General features: G+C 34.7%; 2 protein-coding genes across 2 annotated transcripts; one reads left to right on the top strand and one right to left on the bottom strand.

Moving 5' to 3' along the window:
• Positions 1-3,048: 3,048 nt before the first annotated feature.
• On the top strand, positions 3,049-4,718 carry mrpl14 (mitochondrial ribosomal protein L14). The gene is made up of 3 exons (XM_079854944.1): positions 3,049-3,301; positions 3,518-3,582; positions 3,993-4,718. The coding sequence occupies exons 2-3, from the start codon at positions 3,524-3,526 to the stop codon at positions 4,357-4,359; spliced, it is 426 nt and encodes a 141-aa protein (XP_079711070.1). The 5' UTR covers positions 3,049-3,301; positions 3,518-3,523; the 3' UTR covers positions 4,360-4,718.
• Positions 4,719-5,075: 357 nt separating this feature from the next.
• Positions 5,076-19,227, bottom strand: capn1a (calpain 1, (mu/I) large subunit a). The gene is made up of 22 exons (XM_079854945.1): positions 19,105-19,227; positions 17,724-17,970; positions 14,352-14,421; positions 13,274-13,392; positions 12,832-12,965; positions 12,397-12,565; positions 11,548-11,631; positions 11,374-11,459; positions 11,221-11,295; positions 10,954-11,114; positions 9,986-10,155; positions 9,506-9,517; positions 9,115-9,326; positions 8,231-8,270; positions 8,050-8,115; positions 7,920-7,977; positions 7,763-7,827; positions 7,303-7,371; positions 7,078-7,156; positions 5,457-5,570; positions 5,298-5,356; positions 5,076-5,214 (listed from the first exon to the last, which is right to left on the bottom strand). Exons 2-22 carry the CDS (start codon positions 17,967-17,969, stop codon positions 5,188-5,190), a joined length of 2,115 nt encoding a protein of 704 aa, XP_079711071.1. The 5' UTR covers position 17,970; positions 19,105-19,227; the 3' UTR covers positions 5,076-5,187.
• Between the last annotated feature and the right edge of the window lie 328 nt (positions 19,228-19,555).

Below are 19,555 nucleotides of genomic sequence, written 5' to 3' on the forward strand. Positions count from 1 at the left end.
AATAAAGCTCTAGGTCCTACCCTAAATCTAACCAATTTCATAGAGAAATCTTAATTATAATTTCTAATTTCTTAATGCATTTATAACTCCACAGAATGCAATGTTCTGTGTTACTTTTCAGTCCAATAGTGACCTCTAGCTGTTGATTACAGAATATTTGTCAGAAAGTGATAACAGTAACAGACATGTGGATATAAATGAATGAATAAATAAAGCAAGCTTAAAAGAATAAAAATAAAGGTTAAAACACAGCAAATAATAAATAAAGATAAAAAATAATACAAAATAAATTCAGGACTATATATTAAAAAAAAACAAGTGCTGGGTATTTTAAAATACTCCTAATCAGACTATTACTTTTTTTATTACATGGTTATATATTATTCACACAACGGCAGTAAACCATTTCACGTTTTAAATTGTCCTTTCTAAAAAAGCATTTTGCTTAAATACATTCATAAAATCTTCTCATTTTGTGAAATTCCACACACAACCTGCCACTAGTCATGTGGCTATAATTACACGGAAAATTGAGAGGCCACAAAGCATTTGACCACTGGATTTTAAAGGAGTGTTTTCTCAGCATTGCAACACTGTATGTTGAATTACTCTCAAACCCCCTGCAAACCCTGGCGTAATGTTTAATGCAAAATAATTCATGTGCAATAATTGTTTATGGTTCAGCATGAAAACCATTTGTTTAAACCATTTCCAGTAAAGACCTATAAAGCTTATTTGGATTTCTTTATTTTATCTTTAAAATACAATATACCGAAAAAGGAACGTTTCTTTCGTTTCTTTTCTTTTTGCTGAGTTTATATAGGCCCGTATGGTTTGGGGTTTATCTAGCTAATTGGTTAGCATGAACGCAAGGAAAGATTTATGTTTAATATGACATTTATTGTTTTGAATGTACAGTAGGCTATAATAAAGACTTAACTGCCAATAATAAAATTCAAACAACAGTTAAGTAGATCCAAAAACTGGTTCATACCCACCAGCCAAACAATCACAATACCCAGAGATTGGGATTTTTGGTTAACATTCATAATTCCTTACAATCAAAAATTTGGAATATTAATCTGTGTCTGAGAATGAGAGTCATGTCAAAATAAGAGTATATATGCACTATATTACATATGCCTATTCATTATATATATTTTTTTACTCTAATACCATTAAAAAGGTAGGCTATTATTATATTGTTATTATAAAAACGGCCTTGTGCAATTCAGTCCTTTTCCTGTGTCATCTCTCTTTGGCATGTTGTTGGTTCATTAATATTCAACATATTATTTGCATGATTATTTAAATAGTACTAGTATCTATTAAGGTATCTTTGATCTAAAATGTTACTAGTAACTAAAAAATAAGCACTGGTTCTATTTTTTTCTTAACAAGTTCGGTATAAGTACTAGTATCTAATAAATAAGAACTATCTAATGAATAAGTATAGTATCTTTAAAAAGGTACTAGTTAGGGCTGTCAAAAGATTAATCGCGATTAATCGCATCCAAAATAAAAGTTAGTTTTTAATAATATATGTGTGTGTACTGTGTATAATTAAATTTGTATATATAAATACACACACATGCATGTATATAATTAAGAAAAATGTATTATTTATATATTAAAAAAATATATTTATATATAATATAAACTATATAAATATATATACAGTATATGTATGCAAATATTTCTTAAATATATACATGCATGTGTGTGTATTTATATATACAAAATAATTATACACAGTACACACATATTATGTAAACACAAACTTTTATTTTGGATGCGATTAATCGCGATTAATCTTTTGACAGCCCTAGTAAAGAATAAGCACTAGTATATAAAGAATAGCCTAAAAAATAAGCACTAGTAGCTAATGAACAAGTACTAGTAGTACTTAACGGAATAGATACTAGTATCTAAAAAAATAAGTATATGCATGAAAATAGATACAAGTAGGTTTTAAGGATTAAATGTGAAAACGGCTTGCCATAGAACTGAATAGATGATATCTGAATGACAGATCCCCATAGAAGTCAATGGCAAAAATGTAAAATGTGTTACTAGTAACAAAAGAATAGTTACTAGTCACTATCGAAATAAGTAGTATCTAATGAATAAGAACTAGTATCTATTTAATAGGTACCAGTATCTGAATACTAGTATCTAATAATAAGGACTAACTAATGAATAAGAACTATCTACGGTAATAAATAAGTAGAACCAATTTAATAGTCACTAGAATCTAATTAATAAGTAGGCTACTAGTGTCTATTTAATATGTACGGTACTAGTACCTAATGAATGAGTACCAGTCTCTTAAAAAATAAGAACTAAAGATCTAATGAATAACTACTTGTATCTTTTAAAAAAAGGTAGTCTTCTAGTTTCTAAATAGGCACTGGTCTACCTGTGTACACTAACCCAGAGCCATAGAGAAAAATCTTCACTCAGCACTTACCTAGACCCAAACATAAAAGTTTGTTTTTAATCTGTTATATATCTAGTTTTGATAATATGTGTATGGCTTAATCTTAAAATTATATTAGTCTTAACATGATCATGTTTCACGTTGTGGTGCTGGGGGTGCCCACTTTCATCAGAAGAAGTGAGCTAGCTTCTAAGTGAATTCTGAACGGACCGCCACGGCAGACCTCTTTGTGTGATCACGAAGGTAGGCTGATGGCTGAATGGGAATTTATAAGCAAAATCACGGGAATCAATAGCCTAATACAGCCCAGTTGTGCTAAAATAAATATCACGAGACGTCCATCATCAGATGAATGATATGGAAAAGTTAAGTTAGAGCCGCTAAAAATATAGCCTAAAACTTAAGTAATATACAGTATTTCGTTGTCACCCTGCCTCTCCAAATGCAAAACTGACATTAACAAAATGCAATAACAGCTGAAAAAGTACTTGGGTGTGTGTTTTATTTTATATTTACCGTTCAATAATGCAATCGCTGCTGTCAGTCCCATAGAAGAACATGACAGCCAGCGTATGTTTTGGAACTATTGGGGCTTACATGAACCACGTGACAGCCATAGCGGCGACATCAAAGAGTGTCGCAACTCTTTCTCTCTATGGCTCTGGTTTTAAGGATTAAATGTTAAAATGGCTTGCCATATTGGGATACTGTCGGTTTCTAATGCGGTGCCTCCTCCGACATTGCAGGGGACGCTAATGAGCTCAGTTCGCTGATGTTGAAGAAAAAGATCAGACGTCGCTTTCCTATGACGCAAAGCCGATGTGTGTGTGAGTGTGACATTGGTGTGAATGATCTGAGCAGGTAATAACGTTATTTATTCACACTATTTAATATCACTTTACAAGTACATTTTGACTAATGTTTAGATAGATGTTTGAGTTAATTTTCTTCCGTTGCATCCGTTCACCGATAACTGAAGCAAAATAACACGAGGTGTCAAACGCCATGCTATTTATTAATACTCGTTAAGTTATATTATTGTTATTATTACAAATTTTGGATTGTTTTTATTGTCAGGTTAGGATGGCCCTGTCGTTGTCCGGGGTGATTTTGCCCAAATTGATGCAGCAGAGGACTTTCAGGTAAACAATTTCCTAATTTTTGTGGTTGTAGGCTACTTTAGTTTTGCAGGGTTCCCACAATCATGGGGGAAATATTAAGGAATTATAATATTGCAATTATTATTTATATTATCACTTATAATCATTAATGACAGCAAAAGTTATAGAAATTCATTGGTCAGGGCACCCTGGGTTTGTTATCTTTGATTGGGGATTTATTAATATCACACATAATGGAAATTCAGATGTTTTGTCCTCAATATATGATCAGTGTTTCAGTTTCTCAGAAAAGTATATGCTACTTTTTAATGATGAATGATTTGTTTTAAGCATTCAAATAAACCTGTTTTTGTTTTAATTTGTAGCCTTGTCATTTAACTTTGAAATAATGATCTCACATGTTCTCAACAAATATATTATCAATCTCACAGTGTCTCAGCAACTGTGGCCGCTATTCAGAAGTTGACACGCGTGAGGGTGGTCGACAACAGCGCCCTTGGAAATGCCCATCACCACCGCCCACCAAAAGTCATTCACGTTTACACCAAGAATGGAGTTGGTAAAGTGGGAGACAGAGTCTTACTGGCCATTAAAGGACAGAAGAAAAAAGCTCTCATAGTGGGTCATAAGATGCCTGGAGCGCGAATGACCCCACGCTTCGATTCAAATAATGTTGTTTTGATTGAAGAGAATGGAAACCCCACGGGAACGAGAATAAAAACTCCTTTACCAACACACCTGCGCAAAATGGAAGGGGAATATTCTAAACTGTTAGCCATTGCTCAGCGATTTGTTTAGATCAGCGTTTCTGTATTCTGGGAGGACAAATCCCAAAATATGCAACTACTTATCTTTGTAAATAAATATACAAAAAGATGTTCTTTCCATTCAGGAAATTTGCTTTCATGGTTACTCATGGAAAAATTTGTAATAAAATATGTGGCTATAACTTATGTTGTTATAATTTTGTAGAGATTGTTACATTATCCATTGATTTAAAGCGCATCATTTCTGTTTATAGTATTCCCAAACATGCATGAATTAAATTAGACTGAAATCACCATTAAATGCTCCAATATGACTCGCTTGTAAGAATGTTTCAGGCTTCTGGAAGATTTGTTTTTCGGAACATATGAAATGAAACAAGTTTAATTTTAACAACAGTGTTTATTCTAAAGCTCTGATCATAGGAAGTCAGTGACAATAGCTACACAATTTGTGCATTATGCATCTAAAGCTTTTTTAATAGGATGCATTAGTTCAGAACATGAAGTACACGATGGCACTGTCAGTACACAACCTTTTGGAAACGAAGGCAGGTCTTGTTTTAGGACAAATGCAAAACTTGAAGCTCACTTGATATTTATCCCATGCACATGATGTTTCTCAGCCATTCCATCAGTCCTAGAGAAGCGGTGAGTGGAGGTACTCTTCTCACGTGTTTCACACTAGAGGGGTTTCCCTTGTAGTGTAACTACAATATGTTATATTAATAAATCCTTTAAAAAACTAGTAGCACTTTATTCTAATGAGGTTATAGTGGAAATGAGATTGTTGCATGAGGAGTTCAGCATCGAGGCACTTTGCAGCAGGTTCTTGAGTTGGACATTAATGAAATGGTTTACCTCAACCACACATAGTCATAAAGAGCCACTAAACAAAAGGAAGGAGAAAGAATGATAAGTGTTTTGTAGATATATGAACATTTGAATAATCAAGAAATCAAACCAAAGCACCTCAGACAAGTTCATCTCAGCCGTTCCTGTTCCATCAGTGTCCAACTGCTGAAAAGTTCCTACAAGGAAGTGCAAGACTATGAAGGCGCTAGCATAACGTGTTTCAGTGTAATTTAAAAGAATTAAAAGGCACCATGTGATTCAAAGAGAAACACCTACTGAACATGCACTCGAGTTTGATCAAGCAGCAGACAAAGTTATCAAAATCGATGACCTCATTCTCAGCGTATCTGGCAACAAGGATCTGGTTGAGTCGATTGTTGAGTTTAAAGCCTGTAAAGAAAGTGAGCAGGATGGGCTTTCAGAGAAGATTATGGTAGCACTTTACAATAAGGACCAATTAGTTAATACTACTTAATGCATTAACTAACAATGAGCAATTCGTTTGTAACAGTATTTATTAATCTTTGTTAGTTATGTTAGTTAATAAAAACAACTGTTTATTGTTAGTTAATTTCAGCTCAAGTCCATTAAATAATGTTAATAGATATATAAACTTTTGATATTAGTAATGTATTAGTAAATGTTGAAATTGACATTAAGATTAATAAATGCTTTATAATTATTTTCACTGTAAATTCATGTAAACTAATGTAGTTTAGAAATGTTCACAGATGGAACCTTATTGTAAAGTGTTACCATTACGTATCATTCAAAAGTTTGGGGTTGGTAAGATTTTATGGTAACACTTTAGAATAATGGTCCGTCATTAATAAGTAACTATGCAGGAAGTAATCCAGGACTAATGAGTAATTCTACATTAACACTTCAGCTAATACTATTAACTAATATGGAAACACGCTTAACTAATCAGTAAGTAATATAAAATTTAGGAAATAGTTCATTATTATGTAATCAATAATTACTTAATGAGATAAGCCTCATTAATAACTATTAACTAACTGACTAATTATTAAGAATATTATATCGTGTGTCTGAGACACAATCAGTCATCATTTTTACTCTGAATGTAGTCATAAAATGCATCACTAATTACTCAAGTGTTACCTAGTCACTATGCAGGAACTACTAGTGATCTGGACCATTATTTTAAAGTAAAAAATATGTTTTTCACTTTAAAATAATGGTTCAGATCACTAGTAGTTCCTGCATAGTAACTATCTTAGTCCTAAATTCGATATTACTTGCTGATTAGTTAAGCCTGTTTCCATATTAGTTATTAGTTAATAGTATTAGCTGAAGTGTTAATGTAGAACTACTCATTAGTCCTGCATTACTTCCTGCATAGTTAATACTTATTAATGACGGACCATTATTCTAAAGTGTTACCGATTTTTTTTTTTTGAAAGACGTTTCTTATTCTCACCAAGGCTGCATTTAAAATATATTTATATATTTTTCTATTTTTATACATTTGAAATGTATTCCTGTGATGGCAAAGCTGAATTTTCAGCAGCCATTACGTTTAATCATTTAGCAGATGCTTTTATCCAAAGCGACTTGCAAATGAGGAGAGCAATAGATGCGAAACAACAATAGGGCGACAATATGCAAGTACTGTTTTTTCAGTATTTCTTTGATGAATAGAAACTTCAAAAGAACAACATTTATTTGAAATAGAAATATTTTGTAATATTATAAATGTCTTCACTGTCTGTACTGTTACTGTACTGAATAAAAGTGTTAATTTATTTTAAAACAATTATGGCTGTTTAATATTAATGGACAGCAAATTATCGTAATTCACCCTTCATTGGCAGGTGTTGCAAGTTTTTGGGCCCTGTTCGTGAGTTTGTGCCAATAATGAATGCCTCTTTACCTGCTGATTCTACAGCGAGACGCATCTCATAAGAGTTCATAGTCCCTGACTTATCAATATCAAACTCTCTGAAGATCCCCTGAGTGGAAAAAAATGCATGAATTATTTCTATTGAACAATCTATTGAATAATCATCTATAAACATTTCAGAATTTGTGGGAAACATAATGTAAGTTTTATTCAGTAGGCTAAGATGTAAAAAAAAAAAAAAAGGTCTCCACTCACCAGCATCTTCCTTATTTTGTTCCAGAGGATCTGAAACTCTACTAAACCCAAACGTGCACTACCATCTTTCTGATGAACAGAGTCAAGAACAAAAACTGTCTGATCACAACTGACATGATGTCAATTACCACAGAAAATTATTTAGCAAAGCATTGTTCCAGAATAAATAATTTGTTTTATTATTTACATATACTGCTAACCTTTCTGTACAAAGCTATATCCAGTATTTCAGCTGACATTGCCATTTAAAGAAAAAACAAAAAAAAAGCTTCTTGTTTGTGCTTTGTTAAGTTCCGTAAATATAGACTTCCACTGTATTTGCATTAATGTAAACAGGATTGTTGCCTGTTTACAAACTCAAAAACGATTTTCCGTAGTAATCGACAGAATAACACAGATGATGTCAATAGAGCTTAACTTGTATCTAACCCAGAATACTCTTTTAAATAGTGAAGGATACATCCAAGAGGTTGACCATCGTTCTGCAGGACTCCATGCTGAAGCCATCTGTCTGTAAATCCTTGTCTGAGAGAGAAATGGTTCATTCAATTCAGTTAAACAGGTTCATTTTGACTGAGTCGACTCCAAGCGTGAGCAAACTGTTATGTGTTACTCACGTCTGGACACTACTCTGTTGAGAATAGTCCTGAGTTCACGGACAGATATCTCCATATCCTAAAACAAGACAAAAAATGATCAATTACATGCACAAATCTAACATTAGGATTATTTTCTATATTCACTCACCTCTCCAGCCAGCTGCCCAAACATGGACTTAAAAGAGTCATCAATGTCATCCTCTGTAATTTCTGCCTATAAGAAAACCAAAGAAACCATATTTATTAAACAGTATGAACTTACACTCTAAAGCACTTGGCATCTATTTTTTGGTCAGAAAGTTTATGATAATGTAGATCCAAAATCTTACCTCATCCTCCAGGTCAGCTGAAATCTCATCATCCAACTCCCTTTGAAGAGAAAACTAATTTTATTGAAGGTAATGGGTTAATAACCCTCATGTCATTCCAAACCCAATTTTCTTTTTTTCCCATATAACACTTACGATTCTGGTCTCATTTCCACTGTCTTGCGTTAGAGGACTTTTATTTTGAATTTGCTATTTCTATTGTTTCCAGTGTTCACTTCCCATGTTTAGTTCCCATTTTGCTTTGTTTCTATAGTAACCCTTGTTTGTTTCCATAGTGATTGATTTCCATCAACTGTTCCTAGTTAGTGTCTCGTTATCCGGTGTATTTATACCCCGGTGTTTCCCTAGTGTCTGGTGTTGTCCATTGTGAATGTCTCGCGTGTGTTGTCAGTTCTGTTTTTGCTTACCTTTCCCTGTTTTTTGGATTTACATCTTCCTTTGCCTGGATTTACTTTTGTTTTGTTTGTTTAAATAAAAGTTAATGTTGCAATTGGATCCTGCTCCCCATCTCTCTCAAACACCCCACGTAAATGAACACAACAGGAAATATGAATATAGAAAATTACCATACAACAAAAATAGCACCATGGAAGTAGTTCAATGTGACTAGTGCACTATATTATTATATGCAAAAGTAGTTATATTAAAATATAAAAAATTCTGAAAATTATCACAATAATTTAATTACTACAATTATTACAATTTTCTGTGCACTCTCTCTCTTTATTCTCTTTATATAAATGTGTGTGTGTGGCTTTAAGGTGTTATTTTGTCTTTGTCCACTGTCCATGAAAAAAAAAAAAAAAAAAGCTTGGACATTGTAAAGAAACAACATGAGGGTGAGTAATCTGAAAAATGCCTGAAGTTCTCAAACATACACTCACTCTGTCTCTGACTGCTTCTCTGTGAAGACTCGTAGGACAAAATCAGCCTCTTGGCTGGGTTCGAAGGTGGAGGGGACGATGATGTATTCCCCAGGAGGGAGGCTGAGACGGGTGCTCACCTCGCGCAGGTTGATGAAGGTCTCGGAGCGGGCGCTCGATGAGTTTGTCAGGAAGAAGTCCTTTTTAAGGTGCACATTCTGACAGCCTGCGTACTGCAGACAGACGGAAATTATAAATTAAGTTTCTGTTATTCCACTGTGAATAATCTAGAGGAAAATTCAATCTTCAAACCTTCTGTTTTAAAAATAAATGACCTGTTTATGGAAGTACACAAGCCATAATGATGTAGTCAAACCTATTTAACAAAGAAATTGTTGACATGAGATCATACCTCTTCAGGAATCTGCAAGGAGGAGAAAAAAGAAATGGAAAGAAAAACATATTTTGTATTATTTTGTAATGAACAATGAATTGTTTTATTTAAAAAAAATATTTTACTACTATAATTGATTATTAGATACAAAAAGCACTGAGGAAAATATTTTACAATGTCAGAAAACAACTAACTTTGTAAACAAAGCCTTGTAAACACCTAGCTAAGAACTAGCTTTGTAAAACAACGAGCAAAAAGTTAACAAATCAATATTTGGTGGCTGCTTTCAGTCCTACAGTGCATCTCATCCTCATGGACTGAGCCAAATTTGCCAGTTCTTGCTTGAACACATGGATGGGATGGAAAAGTTGTCAGGAAGAAGTCCTTTTTAATTTGCTACCTGTACTTGCAATATTCCAAAATGTGCATATAAATATGATTATTCGATTGCCAGCTTGTTCAGCATAACAAACATCTGAACATGTTGGACCTCTTCACCTCGTAGAGCGCAAAACCGATGGTGTGCATGTCCTGGCCGTGGCGGCGGTGCCGTCTGCGGTCTTTCTGCATTAAAGCCACCAGTAAGCTGCAGGCCACTTCTTCATCCTCCGGGTCATCATCTTCCTCCAGCAGCGTGATCTTATACTGTGGATTGATCCAAAATGTGTCTGCAAATAGTACAGGAACACAATACAGTTATGGGGATCAAATCCCAGGTAAAGCTGGTAGCTGAGTTTGATTCAGGCATTAATAATTGTTCATGATATGATGCTTTAATGCACTACTGTTCAAAAGTTTGTAGTCAGTAAGATTTCTTAAAAAAAAAACTAAAAAATTAATACTTTTATGCAGCAACGATGCATTAAATTGATCAAAAGTGACATTTATAATGTTGCAAATGATTTTCTTTTGAACTTTCTATTCTTCAAAGAATCCTAGAAAAAAGACAAGATATTACGACAAAGATATTAAGATTTTCAACATTAATAATAATAAGAAATGTTTCTTGAGAAGTAAACCAGCATATTAGAATGATTTTTGAAGGATTGTGTGACACTGAAGACTTGGCTACTAAACATTTTAAAACACACACATATATATATGTATATATATATATATATATATATATATATATATATATATATATAATATAATATATATATATATATATATATATATATATATATAAAACGGTTCTTTTAAATTTTACAAATATTTCACAATATTACTTATTTTACTGTACTATTGATCAAATAAATGCAGCCTCTGTGAGCATAAGAGACTGTATATCCAATATGTAGTGTATATCCAAACATTTCCTCTTCCAGAATATTTTTATCATGTTTTTCAAAACATATGGTCATTTGTAAAGCCTAGGAATGTAGTAGAGACTCCCACTATGACCACCAATACTGCCACACTGTGACCTCAACCGATAAAATTGCTGGACATGGGGTGTAACTCACTGGGATTATTTCGGCAGCCTCCTGCGGTACTTCCTCTCCGCCAGGCACCGTGAAACTTGATGGTGTTCCAGTGGCTCAGGTCATCATCACTCAGAGCATCAGGGGACAGATTACAAATCTCCAGCCTGGAGAACTGCCGCAAAAACTCACTGAATGACATCCTGGGGACAAAGGGAGCCGTTTCTTTATGCTGTGACTGTGAGAGTACACAATGCTTATTGGTCTACTGTTGAGTCAAATTCAATTTGTATTGCTAATACAGCTCACCAGAACTCTCCATCCTCCATTTGTAAGTGCAAGTCATCTTTTTCAGATGGATCGATCTCGTCCCATTCAGGAGAGCTGAGGAGGGAACATGCACGGTCTTCTTACTCAATGACTTGGGCTGAACTGAATGAGTATTTCTGTGTTATTTCTTACTTATCACTCCAGGCCCCCGTCCATTCTACCTGACCCCACGGGTTACGAATACGGATAAGCCTCTCTGTATGGCCCCTAAATTCCACCTATCCAAGAGGAGAAAGATCTCACACACGAAAGCAAACACAATTTAACTCCAATATGTCAATGATCAACATACACTGGGAGCGTTACCTGTTTGAGAGCAGTCACTGAGTAAGCGTGGCCCTTAACCAGCTTCTTAAACGTCACCGATTCCATGTCAAAGGCACTGGTGATCTGGAAAACAATTATAAATAACAAATTAATATAAATCTACAAATAGGTAAATAAATGCATGTGAATAAATGTTGAATAATTTTATATATATATACATTTTTTTATATATATATTAGGGCTGTCAAACGATTAATCGCGATTAATCGCATCCAAAATAAAAGTTTGTTTTTACATAATATATGTGTGTGTACGGTGTATAATTATTTTCTATATATAAATACACACACATGCATGTATATATTTAAGAAATATTTGCATGTATATACTGTGTATATATATTTATATTATATATAATTTATATCATATATAAATATTTTATATATAAATAACACATTTTTCTTAAATATATATGCATGTGTGTATTTATATATAGAAAATAATTATACTCCATACACACACATATATTATGTAAACACAAACTTTTATTTTGGATGCGATTAATCGCGATTAATCGTTTGACAGCCCTAATATATATATATATATATATATATATATATATATATATTTCACACACACATACATTCAAAACTATGAATATAATAAAGAAAAGAAAAAAGAAAAAACTGGAGGGTAGCGTATATGCTTGACAGCCCCAAAACCATCCCTATCATCTTACATTGTAAATTAACAGCAGATTGGACATTCTGATAAATATTTTCATTAAAAGTGGATAAACAATCTTACTGGTTTCCAGCAACATGAGTTCAAGTAGGTAACAATTTTAATTTTTGAGTGAAGTATCCCTTAAGTGAATAAAGCTCTCACATCAATAGAGCAGCCCAGCAGGGAGCCTCTCTCCAGGGCTTTGCCGATGATTCGGTACAGGTCTCTCGGAGCTTTCCGGAGCTCGTACATCTCTGAGACCCCTCCGGTGAAATCCTCAAAACCCTCAGTGGTGGAGCCTCCAGAGAGAGCTTCATAGGAGCCATTTAACCTGGCACAAAACAAACAAACACCCACACACACACACACACACACACACACACACACACACACACACACACACACACACACACACACACACACACACACACACACACACACACACACACACACACACAGGTGAGGAGACTGTACTCAGACCATGAGAAAATCTTTCTTAAATAAGGCAGAGACAGTATAAGTGCACTTTTGTAAATTATTCTTGTTTAGTAAGAACAAAATTTGCTGGTCTTTACCAAAATGTCTATCAGGACATACTTTGAATAGGCCTTTTCAACCAAGGCACTCCAGAACTCATTCCCCTCTGCTGAATGGACAAACATGAGCTCTCCGTCTTTGACTGGGAGTCGATCGTCAATCACAACGTCGACCCACTCGCCAAACTGCCAGAACTGCAGAACAGAAACAAGCAACTGTATGAAGAAAAAGCTGAGAGGATTCCAGATGAAACAGGTCCGTAGTGTCACAAGATCCTTCAGAAATAATTTGGTTCTTCTTATTCTTATTATTAATGTTGAAAACAGCTGTGCTGCTTAATATTTTGTGGAAACTATGATCCATTTTTTAATTAAATTTTTTTTTTTTTTTTTAAGAATGCTTTGATTAATAAAGTTCAAAAATAACACAATATTTAGATTTTAGATTTTGTTTTATAATTTACAAAAATAACTTTTAGAGCATGAATAGTGTGTTTCAGAACCTGAAAGTGGAATATTCCAGCATAGTCATCCTGAAAGTTCTGGCCATGAGGTACAACCCTGTGGAGGAGTTTTTCATTCAGAGTCAGAGAAGCTATGGCAGCGAGGAGCCAGCAGTCGCCTGAGCAGGAAAAAAGACAATAGAAAACAATATATATATATATATATATATAACAGATGAGCCAAGGAAAAATAATGGCACTTATTCAAAAATATTTTTAAACTGTGATACTAAAATCCCATTAATATTTTTTCTTTTAATACAACACAGCAGTTGAACTGTCAATTTACAACCAGCAGGGGGACACAAAGAAAGGGGTGGGGTTTATTTTCTCTGTGAGGCCTGTGTGTCCCCATTCCTGTTTACATCCCACTCAGATCTCCACCTCAGAGCGGAGGAATTTTCCACAGCTTTAAAAGCGTAAGGGGCCGGCGCCAGGCCCAGCCTAAGCAAATCTAGGCTCAAATATATGAGAGATTTTGAATGGTTTAACACTTTTGGTCAGTTTATAATTTCCATTATTCCATTTATGTTATCTCCTAAAATTGATGAACTTTCTATTATTGTGAAAATACTAACAAAGTATGAGTATGTTTGTGCAGACTTTCACCTGGTAGTGAATTTGAGAGTTTTAAAGCAGTTAATGTAATAGGAGCAAACATACAGAGATACAGATAAGTTATCTCCTAGTTTTGATGACTTCTATTATTGTGAAACATGGAAAATGCTAACAATAAAGAATAAGTAGGTGTGTGCAGACTTGTAATGTATTTGCTTGTTTTACACTAGCTTAATAGAAAGCAGACATATGTAATATAAAAGGGCGGTAACTTATAAAAATGATCTGTCATGCACATTTATTGAAATAAGTTGGCACGATTACACACATGCACTGACTCAAGGTCAGGGGGAAACGGATGATGAGTCACATGCAGGCACGCCTCAGGTCAGTTATTTGAGCTGCTCTTTCTGTCGTGACTCATGCTTTAAGTTTGCTGGTACAGCCACAGAATCATTTAGAGGCGATTCCTGCACTTAGAAACTACACTGGATGACTTTTTTACAGGCAGAATACTTACCCAGAGCTCCCTGACAGATGTCTGTCCGCGAAGCTCCTCCCACAATGAACTGAGGATCATCACAGAGCTCCTGCAGAAAACGAGGGATTAGAGGGACTGACGCTGGAATTTGGAAGCCTAAAAGTTTTTATTCCTAGCAAGATTGAAGCAAGCAAGACTTTATAGGAATAGTTCAGCCAAAAATGAAAAAGCACCCTCATGTTATAACAACAAACCTGAATGTTTTTTTTGTATGGAACACAAAGGATTGTTTGTTGTTGTTACCTTTTAGATGAACTACCGTTGAATGGAACGGTGTTATTTTATGACTGAGAGATAATGCATTGGTTTTTACTTTTGTATTTTCCATTTTCATTTGTAAGTTTTAGTAATTTTGTTGTTTTTGTCATTTTTATTAGTTTTTATTAGTTTTTTTATTTATTTATTTATCTACAGTATAAAGTTATTTTAGTCACAGAAGAAAAAAAAAGAAGTTAATTGCGACTTTTTATTTCACAATTCTGACTTTTTTCCCCTCGGAATTGCGGGTGAGATATAAACTCACAATTGCGAGTAATAAAGTCTGAATTGCGAGATGTAAACTCGCTATTGTGAGAAAAAAAGTCAGAATTGTGAGCTGATTTTTTTCCTCAGAATTGTGAGATATAAACTTGCAGTTGTGAGAAAAATAAGACTTGTGAGATAGAGTCGTAGTAATATATATACAGTCATGACTCATGGTCAAAATTGATGGCACCCCTGGTAAATATGATAAAAAATGGCTGTAAAAAATAAATCTGCATTGTTTATCCTTTTGATCTTTCATTCAAAAAATTGGCAAAAATCTAACCTTTCATTGAAGTAAAAGAATTGAAATTGGGGGGTAAATCACATTATGAAATAAATGTTTTTCTCCAAAACACGCTGGCCATAATTGTTGGCACCCCTAGAATTTTTTATGAGAAAAATATCTCTGAAGTATTTTCCCATTAATATTTACATTTTTTAGCACACCAGGGTGACTAGGAACATGAAATTGTCCAGCTATGACTTCTTGTTTCACAGGAGTTTAAATATGAGGAAACACAAAGGCCAAATCCCCTGAATCATCCATCACAATGAGTAAAACCACAGAATATAGTTCTGATGTGCAGCAAAAGATTGTTTAACTTCACAAAATAGAAAGTGGCTGTAAGAGAATATCTAAAGAATTGAAAATCCCCATTTTGACCATCAGGGCAATAATTAAGAAGTTATAATCAACTAAAAATGTTAAGAATCCTCCTGGAAGAGGACGTGTGTCTATATTGTCTTAATGGACGGTGAGGAGGATAGTTTGAGTGGCCAAAGACTCTCCAAGGATCATAGATGGAGAATTGCAGAGATTAGTTGAGTCTTGGGGGTCAGAAAGCCTAAAAAAAATTATCAAACAACCCATACATCACCACATGTTGTTTGGGAGGCTTTCAAGAAAAATGCTCCTCGCTCCTCCAAAAACAAACTCCAGCATATACAGTTGTCAAACACGACTGGATCTTCAGACGGCACAGGGTTCTATGGTCAGATGAAACAAAAAAAGGGCTTTTTGGCAGCAAACCCACCAGATGTGTTTGGTGCAAACAGGGATAAAAAGTACCCCATGCCTACAGTTAAATACACTGCTGGATCTTATATGTTGTGGGCCTATTATTTGCTGGAGGTCCTGGACATCTTGTTCAGATACATGGTATTATGGATTCTAGCAAATACCAACAGATACAAAATCAAAACCTGACGGCCTCTGCTAGAAATCTTATAATGGGCCGTGGTTGGATCTTCCTTCAGGACAACGATCCAAAACAAACATCAAAATCAACACAAAAATGGGTAACTGAGCACAAAATGAAGCTTCTGCCATGACCGTCCCAGTCCCCTAAACTGAACACTATAGAAAATGAGTGGGCTGAACTGAAGAGAAGAAGCACCAACATGAACTTGTGAATCTGAAGGATCTGGAGAGATCCTGTATGGAGGAATGGTCAATGATCTCTTGTCAGGTGTTCTCCAAACTCATCAGGCATTATAGGAGAAAACTCAGAGCAGTTATCTTGGCAAAAGGAGGTTGCAAAAAGTATTTAATAACAGGGTGCCAACAATTATGGCCAGCGTGTTTTGGAGAAAAACATTTATTTCATAATGTGATTTACCCCCCACTTTCAATTCTTTTACTTCAATGAAAGGTTAGATTTTTGTGAATTTTTTGAATGAAAGATCAAAAGGATAAACAATGCAGATTTATTTTTTACAGCCATTTTTTATCATATTTATCAGGGGTGCCATCAATTTTGACCACCACTGTATATACATATTAGTAGTAGTATATATATATATTATTGCAAGTAACATTTTTTTTTTCGGCTTTAGTTTTAGTTCATTATAATAACCCTGGTATGGAAAAGAACATATTTTCGTATATTATGGAAAAAAATAACAGGCTTTGGAATGACATGAGCACAAGTACTGCTGCCACACCTATGTTGCCAGAAAAACATAATTCATATTCTTTAAAGAAATAACAATGGCCAGTCTGAAAGAGGCCTTCATTCCTCCAGAGGAGGCATGTGTATTTTGACTAAGTGTGTCTACAGAAACGTTATAATCCATGTGTATGCAACTTTATAATAGTGACAACAGCTGCAGTAGAGACTAGAGAGGAGGAGGAGTCATTCTGACTGCAGGGATGAGCGGGCCCACAATGAAGAGCATGTTGCTGTCTAGACTGCTATACAGTATATACACTACCGTTCAAAAGTATGGTGTCAGTAAGATTTTTTTTAATTCATCAAAAGTGACAGTAAAGTCATTTCTAATGTTACAAAAAACATTTATTTTAAATAAATACTGTTCTTTCTATTTATCAAAGAATCCTGAAAAAAAAAAAAAAAAAAATACGAATCACAGTTTCCATACAAATATTAAGCAGCAGAACTGTTTACAACATTGATAATAATAAGAAATGTTTCATATTAGAATTATTTCTGAAGGATCATGTGACACTGAAGGCTGGAGTAATGATGCTGAAAATTTAGCTTTGCATCACAGGAATAAATTACATTATAAAATATATACAAATGGAAAAGGCGTTATTTTAAATTGTATTACTATTTTGATCAAATGAATGCAGCCTTGGTGAGCATAAGAGACTAAGAGGTAGTGAATATATAAGACAATGAAAGTCATTGTGGTCCAATATTGTCATTGAATTTCATTGCATGGACAAATACAGTTTTTCATAATTCCGTATTTTGTGTTCCACCAAAATAAAAAAGTCAGGTTTGGAATGACATGAGGGTGAGTAACCTAACCCTAACTGTTTTAGACAACCACATCTAATAACGGAGCATTTTTCCTTACCGTAGGGCGCATCCACTCCACATCCCGGGTTTTGGAGGAATGCGGGGCGAGTTCTTTGAAGCCGAGCGAGGGCGGTTCGGCTGGAAAGCAGGGGTCTTCAAACAGGTAGCCCCCTTCCAAACATTCCTGTTTGAGGGCCTCAAAATCCTGGTTCTGGAAGTGTAAAGCCTGCTCAAAAGAGCCCACGCCATCTGCCTTTAGCCTGTTAGCACTGATCTGTGCTGAGATCCCTCCATATGAGAACATGCTGGAGCGGTGAGATGCAGAACGGGTATAAATAGCAAAACTGATACCAAGATTCACACCCACTCCACATTTAAAACTCACTCCATATCACTCTAACATCATTTTTGTGCCTTTGTCTAGACATTACATTTTGCCATAATAAAAAAAACAGACAAATAAAAAATGGACATCAAAAGACAGGCTTTCAAAAGACTAACACTGGTACTGAGATCCCATAAACCTTCAATTACAGTATGTAAATGATAATACAATGGACATACTGTTCAAAATGAAGACAAACAGTATCTTGACACTTTTTGGTTGTTAAACATTAAAGGAATAAGTTAATGTGATACCATGTTAATGTGGAACATGGTAGCCTAATTGCACAAATGGCCAGAGAACAATAACTCTGAGAATAGTTGTGCATCATGTAGAAGGTTTGATGTACTGTCTTTGATAACTGGGATGCTGCTCTGTGGCTCTTCTCAGTTCAATATGTGCATAAGTTTTTTACAGTCATAATCTGTTTCTCAATGTCCAGTCTTAAATATTTGCATGCCAAATACTTTTATGCTCAAAATGCCACACCATTGGCATCTTATCTCGATATAAATGATTGATCAAACACAAACTGAGAGCCTCCCATTCATTTTAACACAGGAATCACACTCAGTGTAATAATATCACAGCCTGCACTGTAAATAAACAAATGTAAGAAAACTACTGAAACGTCGAGAAATCAACAACAGGACTGTTTTAAACCTCTATCAGTATATGTAACATTTTAAAAACACTTTTAGTGGCGATTTATTTGGTGTCTTGTTCTGTAGGCTACATTTCTTTTCTAAAATGTAAAGAATGCCAAACATTTGTCTTGGTGTTGTCTTACTCCATTAAGCCTTCGCAAATCACTGCGGTTCACTTGATTATTAACTTCAACTTAACAGCATTCTTTTAAGCGATACTAGGCTACGACAGCTAGACGTTTCTAAGCTTCAATATGCGCAAAACATTCATATCTGACACTGAATAAAGTGTCCAATGCGACAAACTAACAGCAGGCCGACGGAGACCAACAACACGGACAGAATAAAGCTAAATAAATCTCGACGTGTTTCATTGAGGGTAGAAATACAAGAACCGATAAACTTGCCTTGCAACTGCGGTCCGGTCTGTCTCTTCTGTGATGGGAATGTGTGAAATATACAGTTCTATTCGTCCGAAATATAAGCGACACACGCTTGTATTAGAGCTTCAGTGTGTGTGTGTGTGTGGGATAGTCCAGAGAGGAGGCGGAGCGATACAAGAGCACCTGTCACAACATAACGGACAAGTGCTATACAAACTCCTGATCTGAACAATTATTAGTGGATTTGAAAGGGTCTGACCCATTTAGCTGAGCCTTGAGCATTCCCAACGAAAGTAAAAACAATAACTAAATATTATTTTTACATTAATTATTTCATACAGTACACTTTCATCAGAGATTTCAAATATTACAGTAACAACAAGTTTTAAGTTGGCCAGAAGGTGCTAAAATTATTGACAGAAATTCTTCTTAAAAGTCAAACCCCTTGAAAGTAATTGAAAAATTTGAACACTGG

Source organism: Squalius cephalus, assembly GCF_949319135.1.
Source record: "Squalius cephalus genome assembly, chromosome: 21".
NCBI classification, from domain to species: domain Eukaryota; kingdom Metazoa; phylum Chordata; class Actinopteri; order Cypriniformes; family Leuciscidae; genus Squalius; species Squalius cephalus.